The 15,636-nt window shown below is 32.0% G+C and overlaps 2 protein-coding genes across 4 annotated transcripts in view; one reads left to right on the plus strand and one right to left on the minus strand.

Annotated features, from left to right (window-relative positions):
- Window positions 1-15,636, plus strand: part of LOC105229621 (nuclear protein localization protein 4 homolog) — an 80,907-nt gene that overhangs the window by 12,406 nt on the left and 52,865 nt on the right. The gene's annotated exons all lie outside the window — the stretch shown is intronic.
- LOC105229620 (uncharacterized) overlaps window positions 477-15,636 on the minus strand; it is a 45,480-nt gene continuing 30,320 nt past the window's right edge. For both annotated transcript variants that reach the window (XM_049448300.1, XM_011210031.4), the window contains one exon: window positions 477-10,974. In XM_049448300.1, coding sequence (XP_049304257.1) covers window positions 8,695-10,974 — 2,280 coding nt within the window. In that variant the 3' untranslated portion in view covers window positions 477-8,694. The remainder of the gene's footprint in view (window positions 10,975-15,636) is intronic.

Below are 15,636 nucleotides of genomic sequence, written 5' to 3' on the forward strand. Positions count from 1 at the left end.
GACGCTATTGTTCCTCGATACTCGTTTTACGTCACCGGTTCCCACGACAGTGGGGTCTACGTAACCGAAACGGACCCAGATTTTTATCCGAACCAGGTGTCTTAACTCGGTACCATTCCTAGAAATTGTGAAATTCAGAAATGTTTGCTGCCAATACAACAAGAACAACAACAACCTGTTTACTTTTACTTGAGTTATCACGAGAAGTTCCAGAATAATTGTCGAAATGTTTTCCTTTAATATAGTTTTTTTCAACAATAATAGTTAATATATATGAAGCCTATGTCCATAAAATGTCAACCGTCTGATTCGAAAAGAGTAAATTCTCAATTTTTGCAAGTCACAAGAACCCATAGGTGGCCAAATCAGCTTTGAGTTGAATTTTTGCAGAAAGCTTTTAAATGTGTGCTACAAATGCATTTATGTATGTATGTATGTATGTATGTATCGCCTTTTCATATTTGTATTCATAGTTTTTGTTTTTTTTTTTTTAAATTCGTATATATGTATGTATGCATATGTTTGTTGTAATTTTTAAAGCAACGTTTACATTTAAAAATTTTTCACTGTATTTTTTGTTTTTTTTTTCGTATTGACTTCTTTAAATAGTTACATAAACAGACACATATACTTAAAACATCGAATTTAAAACATCGCTAAGTTTTATATTATTTATGTATATATATATATATTTTTTTTTTTTTAATATACCCATTTCTTTATTTTTTGTTTGTGTTTTTATGTATGTATATTTATATATTTTTTCGATTTCTCGCTGCTTCAGTTTATCTAATAATTTTCTAAGGATCTGTTTGTTTGTAGACAAGTTTATGCTAGTAAGTATGTAGATGCGATACTTGTAAATTCAAAGTATTTCCAAATTGTCTTCCACTTAAAGCTAAAACACCGATTATTTTTTTCATTATTATATGCTCACATAACAAATTTGCTTGTGTATGTTTGTTCTTTGTGGCCGTTGGGTATTCTGCGTTCCTCCATGCCTAAAATACTTGTATATGTATACATTCATTTGTAGGTTTGCTTACTAAGTATAGTTGTTGTTTTTTTCTTTTTATTTTTGACGTAGCCACAATGTCTCTTTTTTTTAAATTTTTGCACATCAATCGCCATTTTCCACCAAACAGTAAATACTCAACTCGCTAAAGACACTTTAAGTTGTTGCGCACTGCGTTTTATTTTTAATTGTTTTATGTTTGCTATTGATTAACTTTTTATTGATATTTAATTCGTTTGATTTGGCTAAATTTTGAGTTCACAAATTATTTGGTTTAAGTTTAGCAATATTTTATTTTTTGCTCTTTAGCTTCGAAGCATGCATATCCATACTTATGTGTTACCACTATTTATGTTTGCATATACATATGTGCTAGGGTATCCGTTATTCCCCAAATTGAGTATCTTTTAGGCGCATACAACTTCTAAAGAAAGATTTTTATGGAAACAAAGCAAGAGCTTTTTTATAGAGCGCAAAATTTTGTATTAGAAAATCCGTATTTTCAAAATTGTAGGCAAAAAATAAAAAAATCAAAAATAAAAAAAATAAAAAAATAAAAAAAATAAAAAAATAAAAAATAAAAAAAATAAAAAATAAAAAAATCAAAAATAAAAGAAATAAAAAAATCAAAAATAAAATAAATAAAAAAATCAAAAATAAAAAAAATCAAAAAATAAAAAATAAAAAAAATAAAAAAATCAAAAATAAAAAAAATAAAAGAATTAAAAATAAAAAAAAATAAAAAAATAAAAAATATAGTGTTTGCTTCAGTGTGATAATTTTTTAGGGCAGTAACTTCAGTCTGCATCAGCTAAAAAACAAATTCAACTTGGGCAAAATGACGGGCACCATAATATGTATATTTGCTTTATGACCTTTGCTTTTGTTTTAGTTTTTGCATCTAGTTTTTGTTTTGTTTTATCATAGTTTTGTTTATTGATTTTGTGGTTCCTAAACCGAAGGTACTTGTGTCTGCATTCCCATTTGTCATTTGTATGTTTGTTTGTTTGTATGTATGTACATACAATACCATATCTGGTATATATCTGAATTTACTGTATCTGTATCTAGTATTCTAGTATCTCTTTGAAAGCTAAAATCGTATTTTGTCGGCGTTTACTCATGTCGTCGCACGTTTTTTCGTCGCTATCAGTTTGGCTTGGCGCTGAGCTCTGCTCCTCCCCACTTGTCCTTCAACATTTCACTTTTGCAAAAATATTTCTCTCTTACAACACTAATACATATGTATGTAATATGCGTATGTATGTATGTATGTTATTCGTAATTTTTGTTTTTGCTTTTGTTGCTATTTTAATGCTACATAATCATAAAAAGTATGGAACGGCATTGTTATTTATTGTTTTCTCAAACGGAAGTTAAAGTTTTTAGCGATTTTTAATTTTTCTAACCTATGCGTTTCATGTATATAAATGTATGTTTATATACATGTATGTTTGTATGTTTTTCTACTTAAGTTAAAACTTGTTTGGTTTTTATTGTACATGTAAAGCGTGTTGCCCGTTTTCCTTTTTGCTGCCTACTATATTTCTATTCTTAGGTGCTTATGTGATTTCGGCAAAGGTCTACAATGATCCGCGTTGAATTAAATTTTAGTATACTCACAGAATACAAAATACATCAACTTATTTAAGCAATTCGAGTAGCTATGTCTTTTTATTAAAACTGCTTTTATCAGTGTGCTCAACATAAGTCCGAATCCGAAAAAATACTAGCCGAAAGCACAGCCTTCCTTATTCCTCAGTGAATCATTCTTCTTCATGACCAATAAATCATTTTATTGTTTTAAATAAAAATCACTTATATATATATTATAGATTTATGTGAACTTCGATGGTTGGAATTGAGCTGCTTAGTTCTTGAATATTCTTATGAAAAAGATCTTGAAAAAGTTATGATCGACTTTGCTGCGCATAAGCGCATTTATTTTTCTTATATCCCACACAATATTTTGCCAACTTTTAGATCCAAATCACCGATAGTTCTGCTGATTAAAGAAACGTATTACTTTTTTATAAGAACGTGACTCACTCGATTGGAAAAACAATTCCATCTGCAGATAAACATATTGCATTTTAATTGTCTCATAATCTATACTATAAATTTGAAAATATCGCCTGTAAATAGATCATACATAAAGATATTATTTTCTTAACCCTGCTGTTAGGTTAAGGACCATTTATTTGGTCCAATTTTTTTTTCTTTGTAACATGCAAAACGGGGGAACCCCTCGCTTAGTTTTTATTTTACCAGAGTTGAGTAAATAATAAAATAATAATATTTAGCAAGTATTGAACCAAACTAAATATAAAGACTAAGATTAAATTCTTATTTTGTATGGACCAAATGGTCCTCTAAGACTAGATTCGTAAGTTTTTTTTAACCTAACAGCAGGGTTAAATGGTTGCCGCTCAATTGCTTTCCTTATATAAATGATCACCAAAAATACAAGTCAATTTCATTGTTTAATTAATCCTCATTAATTCCTTTCGTCTCTTACTATTTATCAAAATTAGCGATAACCTCACCTTTCTCCATTTGATTCTATAACTTATATGATTGCCGTTAAAAGAAGTGTCAATTGTTTAAAAGTCTCTTTACTAAACAAATTTCTCCATTAAACGTACTTAAAAAAGGTTCCTAATATGAGCTATTTCCATTTATTGCAACAAAAAATATACAATTAGGCGAGGCATGCTGCATTTAGTAAAATGTAAGTAGAAGCAAATATATTTAATAATATTTGTTGTTCTGCGGTTCATTTTGGATGACTTCAACGCGTTTAGTTTTTCAACAATTTTCAGCAACCTTTCACATTCACACAAGCACCTTTTCCGCACAGGATTTTTGCCTTGCTTATGACTAAGTAAAAACAAATCGGCTACTATATATGAAAAAAATCTATTCTCCCTAAATATACAGAGTTAATAAATAGCGTTTGTATTTGATTTAATTAATTTTTGTTCTTTGGTTATATGAAACGACGTATTGCGTAAAATTATGCAATTAATTAGTTAATTGTCTTAAAATGTAATCACACAACATTTAAAGCGTAATTTTTCTTTGCAATTTCTTTGCTGTTTATACTTTCTTCTGCATTTTTGCATTCTTTGTTTTTTGTTTTTTGGTTTTTTTTTTTATTTATTTTGTCTTTTGCTTAGTTAAGTCGTTACGAATATATGCATATTTGCACTACGAAGTTTTTGTTGTATTATAATTGTCTATAATTTCCAATGTTCTTTTGATATCTAGTTAATTTTCTATGCCACAATAAAGTCGATTAAACAAATAATTGAATGAATAATAATAATTTCGTTTGATAAATACATTTTTTAAGTTCACATACAGCCAAGTGTGTGTATTAAAAATTACTTGTGTAAATTTCGAAAGTAATTCAAGCGCATTTAATATAATTTTTGTTCGATCTTCCGATTTTAATCATTTCATTTGGTTGCCTTACTTCGTTAATGGAATAGCAATATAGTATTTCTTGAAGAGTTTGAGTTATTTGCTCTTTTCTAGCGCAGTTCTTAGTAAGTGTCGCAAAGTGTTTAACTCTCCTCTTTGTTTACGCATATTTTTGTAACTCAATTCTTTGCAAATTTGGATATGTCATTAGATTATGCATCAGTTAAATATAAATAGTAATTAAAATACGTTTTTTATGTTAGAAATTCGATTTTAACGATTTAATATATGAATACTGCCTAACACGCAAAAGAGTTTCTTCTCTAGAAAGAAAAATAAACGAAAAGGCAAATCATGGGTTAAAGAACTTAATTGCTTAAATGTGCCGTTCGTAATTTTAGTTTTCTAGAAAGCCTTGAAATTCGTTCATATTTTATTGGCAGCTAATTTCGTTGATTGCATTTTTGAGCATTTACCATAGGAGAAAAGGAAATAAAATGAAACTAGTTTGCCACCTTAAAATAAGTACATTTAGAAACCTAGCACTGTTGTTGCAGTGTTTAAGTTTAAGTTTAAGTTAAGTTTAGTTACGTGTTTGTGTTTAAAAATGCTTCATCTATTATAATCACGCCATAACTTTATAAAAAGATTATCGCTCGCAGTTCTGAGTCAATTGTATTCTCTGTTTCTTTCCGAGTTGTATATTTTTTTATAATAGGTAGTTTTAACTTAAATACATACTACTCATTTCACATGAACGTTTCGTGTTAAGATTTAAATAAAAAAAAAAAATTACAACGAGGACAAATCGATGTCCACTACTGTAATTCACTGTCTACAGACCATACTTTTTAATGAAATAATAAATATTAAGAAATTTGTGCTTAAACTCACAGCAAAAAAGTAAAGTTAAAATTTCAAAACCTAACTCTTCATAAAGTTGTCTGTTCATATCTGGTAGAATCAGAACTGTTTTTCATTGCCGCCAACTGGCAATAAAATACTTTTTTTAAGTTCTGCTGAGAACAGCTTAGAGGGATGTTTCGTATGTTAACAGCAATGCTTCAGCGAATATGCTCAAGAGTTTAGTCAAAATTAAAAATGATTGTACAAAGTCACACAGACTTCTTTTTGGAAGTATAGTCTAACACTATCTTTAATATACCTCGTATTCGGCGCAATGAAAGTGAAAACTTTTTTCGGAGGATTGAAACTTGCGGATATTAATTTTTTGAAATCGCACATTTTAGTACAATTACTTGTTTTTGTTCCGAAATCCATGTTTGCTTCAAAATTATTTGACAATATGGGGAACAAAACGATATGTTTTCAAGCTGTAAACATAATAATTGTGTAATAGAAAGAAAAAGAATATAAATATCAAAGATTTTCAAATGTAACAGTAAAAAGAGTTAAATTTTGAAAAAAAAAGAATTAGAATTAGAATTTTGCGAAAGAAAAATACTTGAAATATTCAATTTAGGTGCACATCACTGAATCGACTTTCGATTACTCGATTACTGTTAGATTCTATTGTACCACAACTGGCTTGCTAACTGCAAGAATTTTCTACAATTTAATTCACAGACTGATTTTCAACATTATTTTGATTTATTGCAGCGATAACTTTAATCATTTCCGATATATTATTATTTTATTGTAAGGTAATTCGATGGTTATAAATCCGATAAAATGATTTATGCTGTGAGTTGTATAGCAATAAAGTATTGTCTAACATATAACATAAAATAACTTAAATATAGTTTTGTAAAAATTGTTATCGATAAATATTTTTCGATAACTATTGTTAGTTTCCACGTTAAACGTATCATGCCTGACGAATTGTAAACATACATACATCTTTTTATAAGTAGTCATGTTTTTGTTGTATTTAAGAATGTTTATATATTTGATTTTCATTTCATCAAATGCCGAAGTTTTTTATTTCGTAAAATTATGACTTTCAAAATCGCTGGGAATTTCCTCTTTTTTTTTGTTCATAAACGTGTGCATCGATTCTAAATTGTTTCTAATTTTTGTCTACGTGTATTTGTAGGTACATATTTTGTTTTTTTTTTTCATTTCCTACTATTATTTCGTAAAGTTGTTAGCACAAAAAACCGTGGTGTACAAAAATTAATTAGATAGTAAAGTTAGAATATAGTTTTAGTATGAAATCTCGTATATTTAAAATGTTGAAGGGGGATCTTTAATCATGCTTCTTTTACATATACATATATAAGTTGCCAAAGTTTTATATATGCATTTTTTTTCGTTTCTGTTTCTGTTTTGGCTTATAGTACTTCGGCATTTTCCTCACTACACTTTCAATATAACGTTTTGAAGACAGGTACACTTGTAGCGCTTTAAAACACAAATGTTTCAGACAAATGTATTTATCAATATCAATATTCAACATTGTTTGTGTTTTTGTTTTTTTTTTGTTATTTTTTTTTTTGGTTTTTTGTTTGTTGCATTTAAGTAAATATATTTTATACTATTTAACTAAGTTTTGGTATATTTGTAAGTATGTTTTTGTTGCTAAAGTTCTGCATTGTTTTGAATGCTCTCTAAACGTCATCATGGAATTAATCGTTTAATACTGGATAGTTGACTATAATATTCTATATGTTGAATATTTAATTTCACATTTAATTATTTTTCTTTAATTTTTATGCGCCTCATTCTTTTAATTCTTGGACATTTAAGTTTAACGTTTAATATGTGTGTAATGACTTTGGTTTTGCCTAACATATATTTATATATATTGCGATATATTATCTATATGTATGTATGTAAGTATATAAGTTTCTGTCTTTATGTGTAGTTTTAAATTAAGTGTTTTTTTCTGATACACTTTTTTGTATGTGTTTGTGTGTGTATTTATTTTTAATATTAACACTTCAAGGCTACACATCGAGATAATATATATTTATATATATATTTGTTTATTTATTTATGTATATATGTAAATAACTACATAGTTCTTCGTATATATTTTCACATTTATATTTTATTGCGTTGTTGGCTCAATTTATATATTTATATACTTCATTTCCGGTTCCGTTAACCGGTTTACAAGCAACCTACAAGTATGTGCCCTTATGTAGCTAAGTTTTCGTGGATTCTCCGTAAATTTTAACTATTCATCGTTAAATTTTGTTCGTTTTTTGTTTTTGTTTTTGTTTTTGCTTTGTCGCTCTACAAAAGTGCTAAAATGACGCTTACTACTCCATGAGTAGAAATTCCCTAGACGTTTTCACTTTGTTCTTTGTTTGTTGTATGTCACGGTGTTAAATTAGTTAGTGAAATCATATCGTTTGATTACCCCAAAGTATTGATTAGTGAACAATTTGCGCAACAAATTTTCTTAAATGTCTTAAAAAAGAGGAATAAAGCAACAATTTTCGAGTTAAAGGTTGTGTGTGTGCCTTTGTTTTCTTACTATCGATTACGGCATTTTACAGATTTTAACACTCTGATGAGCGGACGTTTAAAACTAGCTCAAAGTGTGCACGCACATCGATTAATTTGGACTTTTGCCTTCTCACTATTCAACTTCTTGTTGAAGCCTTGTGATATTTATTGGTTTTGTTTCATATTTGTTTTCGAAGTTCGAGTTTTTAGTTGTGAAAGTTTGAAACACTATTTAAAAGGAGTTTTTCCTTTTTAATAAAATTTTTTATATATATTTATAGACAGTGGATATAGTGAGTTAGACGAAACGTCACAAACGATTTTGCTGATTTTTTTAATTATAAAATTAATTAATTCTGTAAAAATTATAGATTTGTAAATTTGGAATTTTGTTTGTTTATTACTATTTTTCACTTATCGATTAATCAAAATGAATTTAATTAAGTAAGGAACTCGTTGAGAATTTGTATGAAATTCCAAAAAAAAATTGGATTAAATAAAACTTAAAATAATAATTAAATAAAGCTTTAAAAAGTAACGTTTTCGAAAGCTGCTTGCATTCTATAATATTAACTTTCAAGCAACTTTTATGGATTTACCAAAATCACCATCCCGATCCATTCATTTGCGTTAAGTATTTTCCTTAATCTGATAATAGTGTCTTCACACCCGCCCGCTCATAGTCTTCAAAACATTCTGAAAACATGATTTACATAGGTGGGAAACCTAAACTCATGATATTTCAATATAATTTTCTATCGTACGCTTATTAAAAAGTTCGCATTATTCAAAGTAAAATCTTAAAATCTAACCCCTACTACGGACCTTTATGACACTTAACCCAACTGATATTTGCCACAACTGACAACGACAACACTACTCTGTGGCTTACCAGTCGCATCGCCGGTTTGTGATATTTTCTCCACCAAATCCAAACCCTCGATCACAAATGCAAATATGCCTGTAAAACCGCGCATTTCTCTTAAAATTATACGGAACTGTGAACCAACGAGACCTAAATTATCGTGACGCTTTTGACTTCGCCTCATGCCAACCGAACCGCGTATGGCTAGTATCTTTGTGTCGTCCGGCATAAAAAAGCCCTCATCGTATACCGAGCGTCCGCCACGCCCATTATTCAATTCAAAATCGCCCGTAATAATACTCTCGTTCTCCCAACACTGGAAAATGTGACAACCCTTGTAACCATAGCCGAGCTCTTGCGTAGCCAGTGCATTGAAATTCTTTGCCATTTTCGGCGCTACGTCGCTGCGCACCTCTATGAGTATGCGGCCGGAGTGCTGCCCATTGATTTCGATGTTGAAATAGTAGATGGGATAGACGTGTATGCTGGGGTTAAGTAGTAATGTTGATTTCGTTTGTTGCTGTGTATTCGAAGCACTCTGCTGCTGTTGTTGTTGCAGATGCAATAAGCTTAGACCTAAACCGTTCAGATCGGTGCTGGAAAAGAGATGTGAAGTGTTGTTGCGTTGTGCGCCAACCACCACTGATGTGTTCGATGTTGTTGCCGGTGTGCCAATTGGTGCGATTTCGGAGAAACTACTGCTTACGGCTTGTTGTTGTTGCAACAGCTGTTGCTGCTGTTGCGCGGTTTGCAGGCTGGCGTTAGATTTGCTCGAGAGCGCAATGATGTCGGCGTAAGTCTTGTGTGCGGGCGAAGTGGGATTGTTGGCTTGTTGTTGTGTCACGCTGTTGTTTGACGGTTGATTCTGCTGTAATGCCTGTGCATATGTTGCATGCGTGAAATTGGCATTCGAAGTGGGCAAATTTCCGTTAGTAGTCGTGGAGAGACTCACGTGCGATATCATCGAGGTGAGCAAACCGTTGGACAACAAATGTTGTTGTTGCTGTTGTGCATGCTGCTGTTGCTGCTGCTGTTGTTGTTGCTGTTGCTTCAACAACAACATATGGCGCGAATACAATTGTGAAATACAATAATTGGCCAAAAGCAAAACCGGGTTCTGATGAGTAGCCGTCGTTATGCCATTGAGACCACCAATTACCGAGCCCACACCGAAGTTATCCAAATTGCCACCGTTGAGCACACAATTATGCATCTGTACGAGTGCCTGCTTGATAAGATCGAAATCGAAGACATAGCCACAATTGCGTATCATATCGTCCAGTTTGCATTGCAGAAACATCTCCTGGTACTTGGCCATGAGCCGCTGCTTCTCGGCATGCAGTGTGGCATAGAGCTTCATAGCCTCAGCTGGCGTCTGCTTATCAAGTATCTCGAGGCAAAGGCGCGCCTTGCATAGGTTCTCACGAATTTCGGAAATCTCCAAAGTGGGCATATGATTCAGCAGCTCCGCCTCGATTTGTGTCTTGAGCGTGGTGCAGCTCTCCAATATCTTGAGCAGAAAATCGCGTTGCTTCAATACCAAATGTTGCACATCGTTCAGCGTCTTCTGCATGCCGAGCAGCTCTTTTGATATGTCCGAGTGCAGCGATTCCTTGGCTTCGATTTTATTCTTCACCAAATGTGTGCGGTGCTCCTCGGTTGCGGCACAGGCGCGGCAAAGCAAGATATTGCACACGCTACACCACAATGTGTTGGGCATGGCATGTGTCATGCAATTTTCGGTCATTTTCAATTTATCCAAATTGTTGTTGGCGTTGTTGTTGCCAACGCCAACGCCAACGCCAATACTATTCAGATTGCCATTGCTGCCATCGCTATTGTTGCTGTTATTGTTGTTGTTATTGCCAGTATTATTAATAACGCCGCTCCCGCTAAGCGCGCCGGTGGAGCCGTTCGATGCAATCGACGACGAACGCTGCTGCCGATCACGTTCGCCGCATTTCATTTTAAAACTAAGCGTAGTCAAATTCTGTGTGAGATATAAAATCGCATTGTAGGTGGGTAAGCTATCGGTACGTGGCTCGGGTCCCTGCAGTTCGGTACGCTTCCAGCAGTGTACGCAGTAGAGTTCATCGCTGCCTTCGCGCAGCAACGAATTGACACATTTGAGGCAGAAGTAGTGGCGACACGTGAATAGCTTCGGCAGCGCGTCGTTATCGTTGAAGGGTAAATGGCAACAGCTGCAGATAAGGAGCTCCTCCAGCTCCGGTGGTACGGTCGCCAAGTCCATCTGTGTGTGTGTGTCATGGAAAAAGTGAGAATAATTGAGAAAGTTAAACTAAAAATAGATAACAACTATCGATATATATGTATATTAGCACTATTTTTATCGATAACTTATCGATAAACGTTGATAAGTTTGACAGTCAGTTTTATCGACTTGTTGTAGTATATTGTATACTATTTAGTCCAAAAAATTGACCGCTTGGGTATAAGTATGCTTCAGGTTGCATAAGCTTTTTCAAAGTCAAAAATGACATTATCATTGAAAAGCTAAAAAAAGGTACACTTTCGAAAACGGTTAGGCCTTCTTGCGTACTTAAAGAACACCTTTTGTGCATTAACTTGCCTGAACTGTTCCTGCAAAAAAGTCTCTTGGGAACCTCTTCAGCCGAAAAGCACAAAGCAACACAAAATAACTGCAACAATTGGCTGTTGATTCTGGGGAAATAGCTAACAGCTATAAAAAGCAATACGGCCAACATACACACATACCTAGAAGAGCCGCAAACAACAAGTAGCTATAATAATCACAATAATTGAACACACCCACTCACACGCACAAAACACTTTACATATGCACTTCTTGTGCTTGCCTAAGGAAATAAACTCAGAGAACTATGAATTTGAGGATATCTATTTTGTCTGTGTGTGCGGCTAATAGCTGCGTGGAATAATGTATATTGCCTTAAGGGTCTCTTTCACGTTATTAAAGAACTCATACACACAAACAGATTTACCGTCTGAGCAAAAACTGCTCAATTTGATATGAACAACTGAAATATTTACGAAAATTAGGCGCAAGCGACATATCTATGGCATATGTGACTCTGCCTCTCTTCATATACATACTTTTTCAGTCGCTCCACTCTAAAAAAAACTAAGTTAATCACCTAAATTGGTCTTTGCCCTTTTACTTTAAGTCGCATCTTGTGTGCTCTTATTTCAATGTTTCGTTTTTGAGTGAAAATTTTGTGGACCACAGCTACTTGTGTGCAAGAAAGCTTGCAAATCTTGAGTGTACATGTGTTTTGGGGTCTATGTCTCGCATACACTCTTCTCTTCTGACAATGCAAAGCATTTCTTTTAGCTATTATATTTTGCCTAAACCCTTAAATGTTTTTTTTTTCATCCTTTTGTTGGTTTCCCCCAGCTGTTCTTATATGTTCTTTTGCATTTTGCTTTGTCTTTTACGACTTTTCTGCTTCTCTTATTCTCATTCTGTACTTAAGGTTGCTCCCCGATTGTGCATTTTGGTTTTATGGTAATTTACGCAATTTTCCACTAAACCAAAGTGTTCGTTTCCATGCGTATGTACTATATACATACGTGTAGTCAGTCTCAATGTGATAATCCGAGTGGTCGCTTAAATAGTTCAAGTTTCTCTTTCAGCAAGTGATAAGCATAAGTTTTTTTTAACCTACGCTACCTTATTGAGGTTTGTGTTGGTTATACATTTCCGTCATTAATCCTCGAATATTCTTGGTTAAACTGGAAAATCTAACGGAGAAAACTCCAAGAAATTTCCATGAAAGTCTCATGTGCTTTGAGGATTTTTGTTTTGATTATGCTGCTGTTTTGTTTAAATGAATTGCGTTATTTTTAAGCTTAGAAATATTTATTGTATTTGAATGTTTTTAACCAACCTTTTTTAAGAACATGTACACTACAATTTCTTACTGAACTACTGAAATGACTGCCACTTAATACTCTTTATTTTGATATACATATATAGACTGAGAGTTAGAAATTAATCTCCAGAAATAAATTTATTAAATTACTAGTTTTTTCTCAAAAAAAAAAAATTCCAGAAATGCACTTTGAAAATTATTCTAACAGGAAAACGGACTCTTTAATTATTTTATTTATTTATTAAAAGAAAAATAATAATACAATTATTATCTTACAGAGTAAGAAGCCGGACTCTTTAATTTAATTAATAAATCTTCGAGACTCGTTATGCTACTAGAATCATTGTCAAGCCAAATTTCTGTAGAATTTTTATAAAAAAAAATAAATAAAAATAAAATATAAAAATAATTTTTGAAGCTTGGTTAGAGGAAGAGCTAGAGAATTACTGAAATTTTTTTTTTAAGTTTGTAAATTAAAATAGCTTTTAATAAGTTTAACAACGACAAATAAGAAAAATATTTTTGTTTTTTATCTCTTGCCGTTATTAATAATTCTGAAGCAATAAGGTGGGGAGAAATTTCTTAGTAGGAACAATTGTTAGAATTTTTAAATTGAAGAAACTTGCAATATACATATGTTCCACTAACAAAACAACCATTAATGAAATAGTAAATTGAGTAACTAAAACAGAGAACTAAAATGGCTATGGAAAATTTGCCATAATTATTTTCGGAAATAATTTGAAGCCAGCAAACAGGTGTAATTTCCTTAAAAGCTTGAAAACTTTCCATTTATTATGCAATTACTTCAAAATTTCTATTTTACACCAACAATGCGCATATATTATCTTATATACATTGTACAAATATTGGCAAGTGCAAATATGTATGTATATCTTTATATATATAAATCTTCTGACCGTGTGTTTGCATTTGAACTGCTCCTAAACGGATGGAAAGATTTTGATGAAATTTTGTGTGTATGTTCAAGGAGATTCGAGAATGGTTTAGATTTACAATTTGGTCCACTGGAAAATGTTTTTTAAATTATTTTTTAATTTTTAATCAAGTATTAATTTTGGAATGTTTGACCGATAGATGGCGCTACCATCGCAGTATCCAATATTCAAACCTTAAATTGGCGTAAACGTGCATTAACCACCAGGCTGACAATCGATTGGACTCGATTGATTTCACTGATGCACAGCCCAAATTCAATAGTATTTTTACTCCAAAATCCAATTCTTTCTTAACGCACGAAATTCTTTATGATTCATTTTTTTGTAAACTAACACAAGTTGCTTCACCAAAAATGCGATTATTCCTTAAATAATATTTATAATCTAACTAATAGAAATCATATAGATGGTATTAGTAGTACTATCTATGTAACAGCCACAGTAAAACTTGGGCGGGTCCTCTAGTACATATATATGTATCTATGAATTAACATGCATGTATGTATGCATGACTGAATACACATTTGGCACAAATATAAATATGTACATATTGTATAACTGAATATATGTATGTACGTACCAGCTTTTGCATTTGCCATATAAAAACGTTTTAAATTAAGCGCATATTGTTTACATATGCACGTTCGTAACTATGTATGTAAATGTACTGTATGAATGTATGTGTGCGTAACGCTTAATGAATTTTAAAATGCACATTTGCGGTTGTGGTTGCAACAGCCAAATGCCAACAAAACCACTAAAAGGGAAACTAAAAATAAAGCAACTAAAAAATTAGCAAACAAACAACTTGCATGGTAAATTACAACAACGATGCTAGGAAAAAAAAGTTTACTTCAAACTTTGTTGCGTTTAGCAGAACAAACGAAAACATAATAAATGCAAGTGGGTGATGCATACATGTGTGTTTGCATGTGTATAGAGAACCAGCTGTCTGTCAACAGGCACACACTGCAGTTGCTGCATACGTATGTATGTATGTATGTGTTGCTTATCTAGAGCGTTTCCTGTTCCACTTTTAGTTGAGTCAGGCATATTTAAGCAATCCAAAGTTTTAGCCAGCTTTTAGGCGCATAAGTCATGCGTTCATAGAGCGGTTACTAATAGCAAGTTTGTTTGGAGCCATATATGCTTTGATAGCTTAACGTAAAGTACCAGAAAAGCCTTCAAATTGTCAACAGTCAAAGCATTAAAATTAAAAAAAAAAAAAAAATATATATATATATATATATATATATATATATATATATATTTTTTTTTTATTTATTATATATATATATATATTTTTTTTTATATATTGCTTCAATGTTTTGGTATAAAACTAAAGCGTAGTATATTCAGGCAAAATCCGCTAATATCAAAGAAGGGAAAAATGAAACTATATATTGTATATGAAGCCTAATAGTATGCAATGATTTTTTATACTTTCTTTTAAATGCTTTTACTTCGTGAATAATATATATTTTTGACATTTTTAGTTAACAAATAATATATTAATGTTAATATCCACCAGTTCTTTATGTTATTCTAAAATTAGTTCTAATAACTTATATAATTAATTTGTTAGCAAATACAACATTTCTAATTCTGTCTATAACTTTCTTTCATTTCAGGTAAGTGCCAAGTTTTTGTGTTGTGTCTTATGGTTGTTTTGTGTGCAAACTTAGCGCGAACTCGCAATCAGTTGAACAAATTTCGCATATGTGTGAGTGCGCATTAGTGTTAAACATCATCAGCCACACGCACAAATCTGAAGTACTTGTATATATGCTCACACTAAAATACCAAGGCTCAACACCTGAAAGTATGCTTCATACGCACACACATATAATAATTTGTGATCACAAATTGTGCCAGCTTCGACCTTCAAGCTTGCTCGCGCACATTGCTCACGGCCGCAAACAATAGCGTGCGCTCTGGCTGACTGCCTGACTGAGTGAGTTTACTATCTGCTTGACTGGCAGTATTTTGTCGGTTTTTCAACGCAGCACTTTGCCTGCACCCCCTCTAGCCCGGCTTAGTTGTCATGTCTATAGCGTTTTTGCCACATTTATATTATGATGA

Source organism: Bactrocera dorsalis, chromosome 2, assembly GCF_023373825.1.
Source record: "Bactrocera dorsalis isolate Fly_Bdor chromosome 2, ASM2337382v1, whole genome shotgun sequence".
Lineage (NCBI taxonomy): Eukaryota > Metazoa > Arthropoda > Insecta > Diptera > Tephritidae > Bactrocera > Bactrocera dorsalis.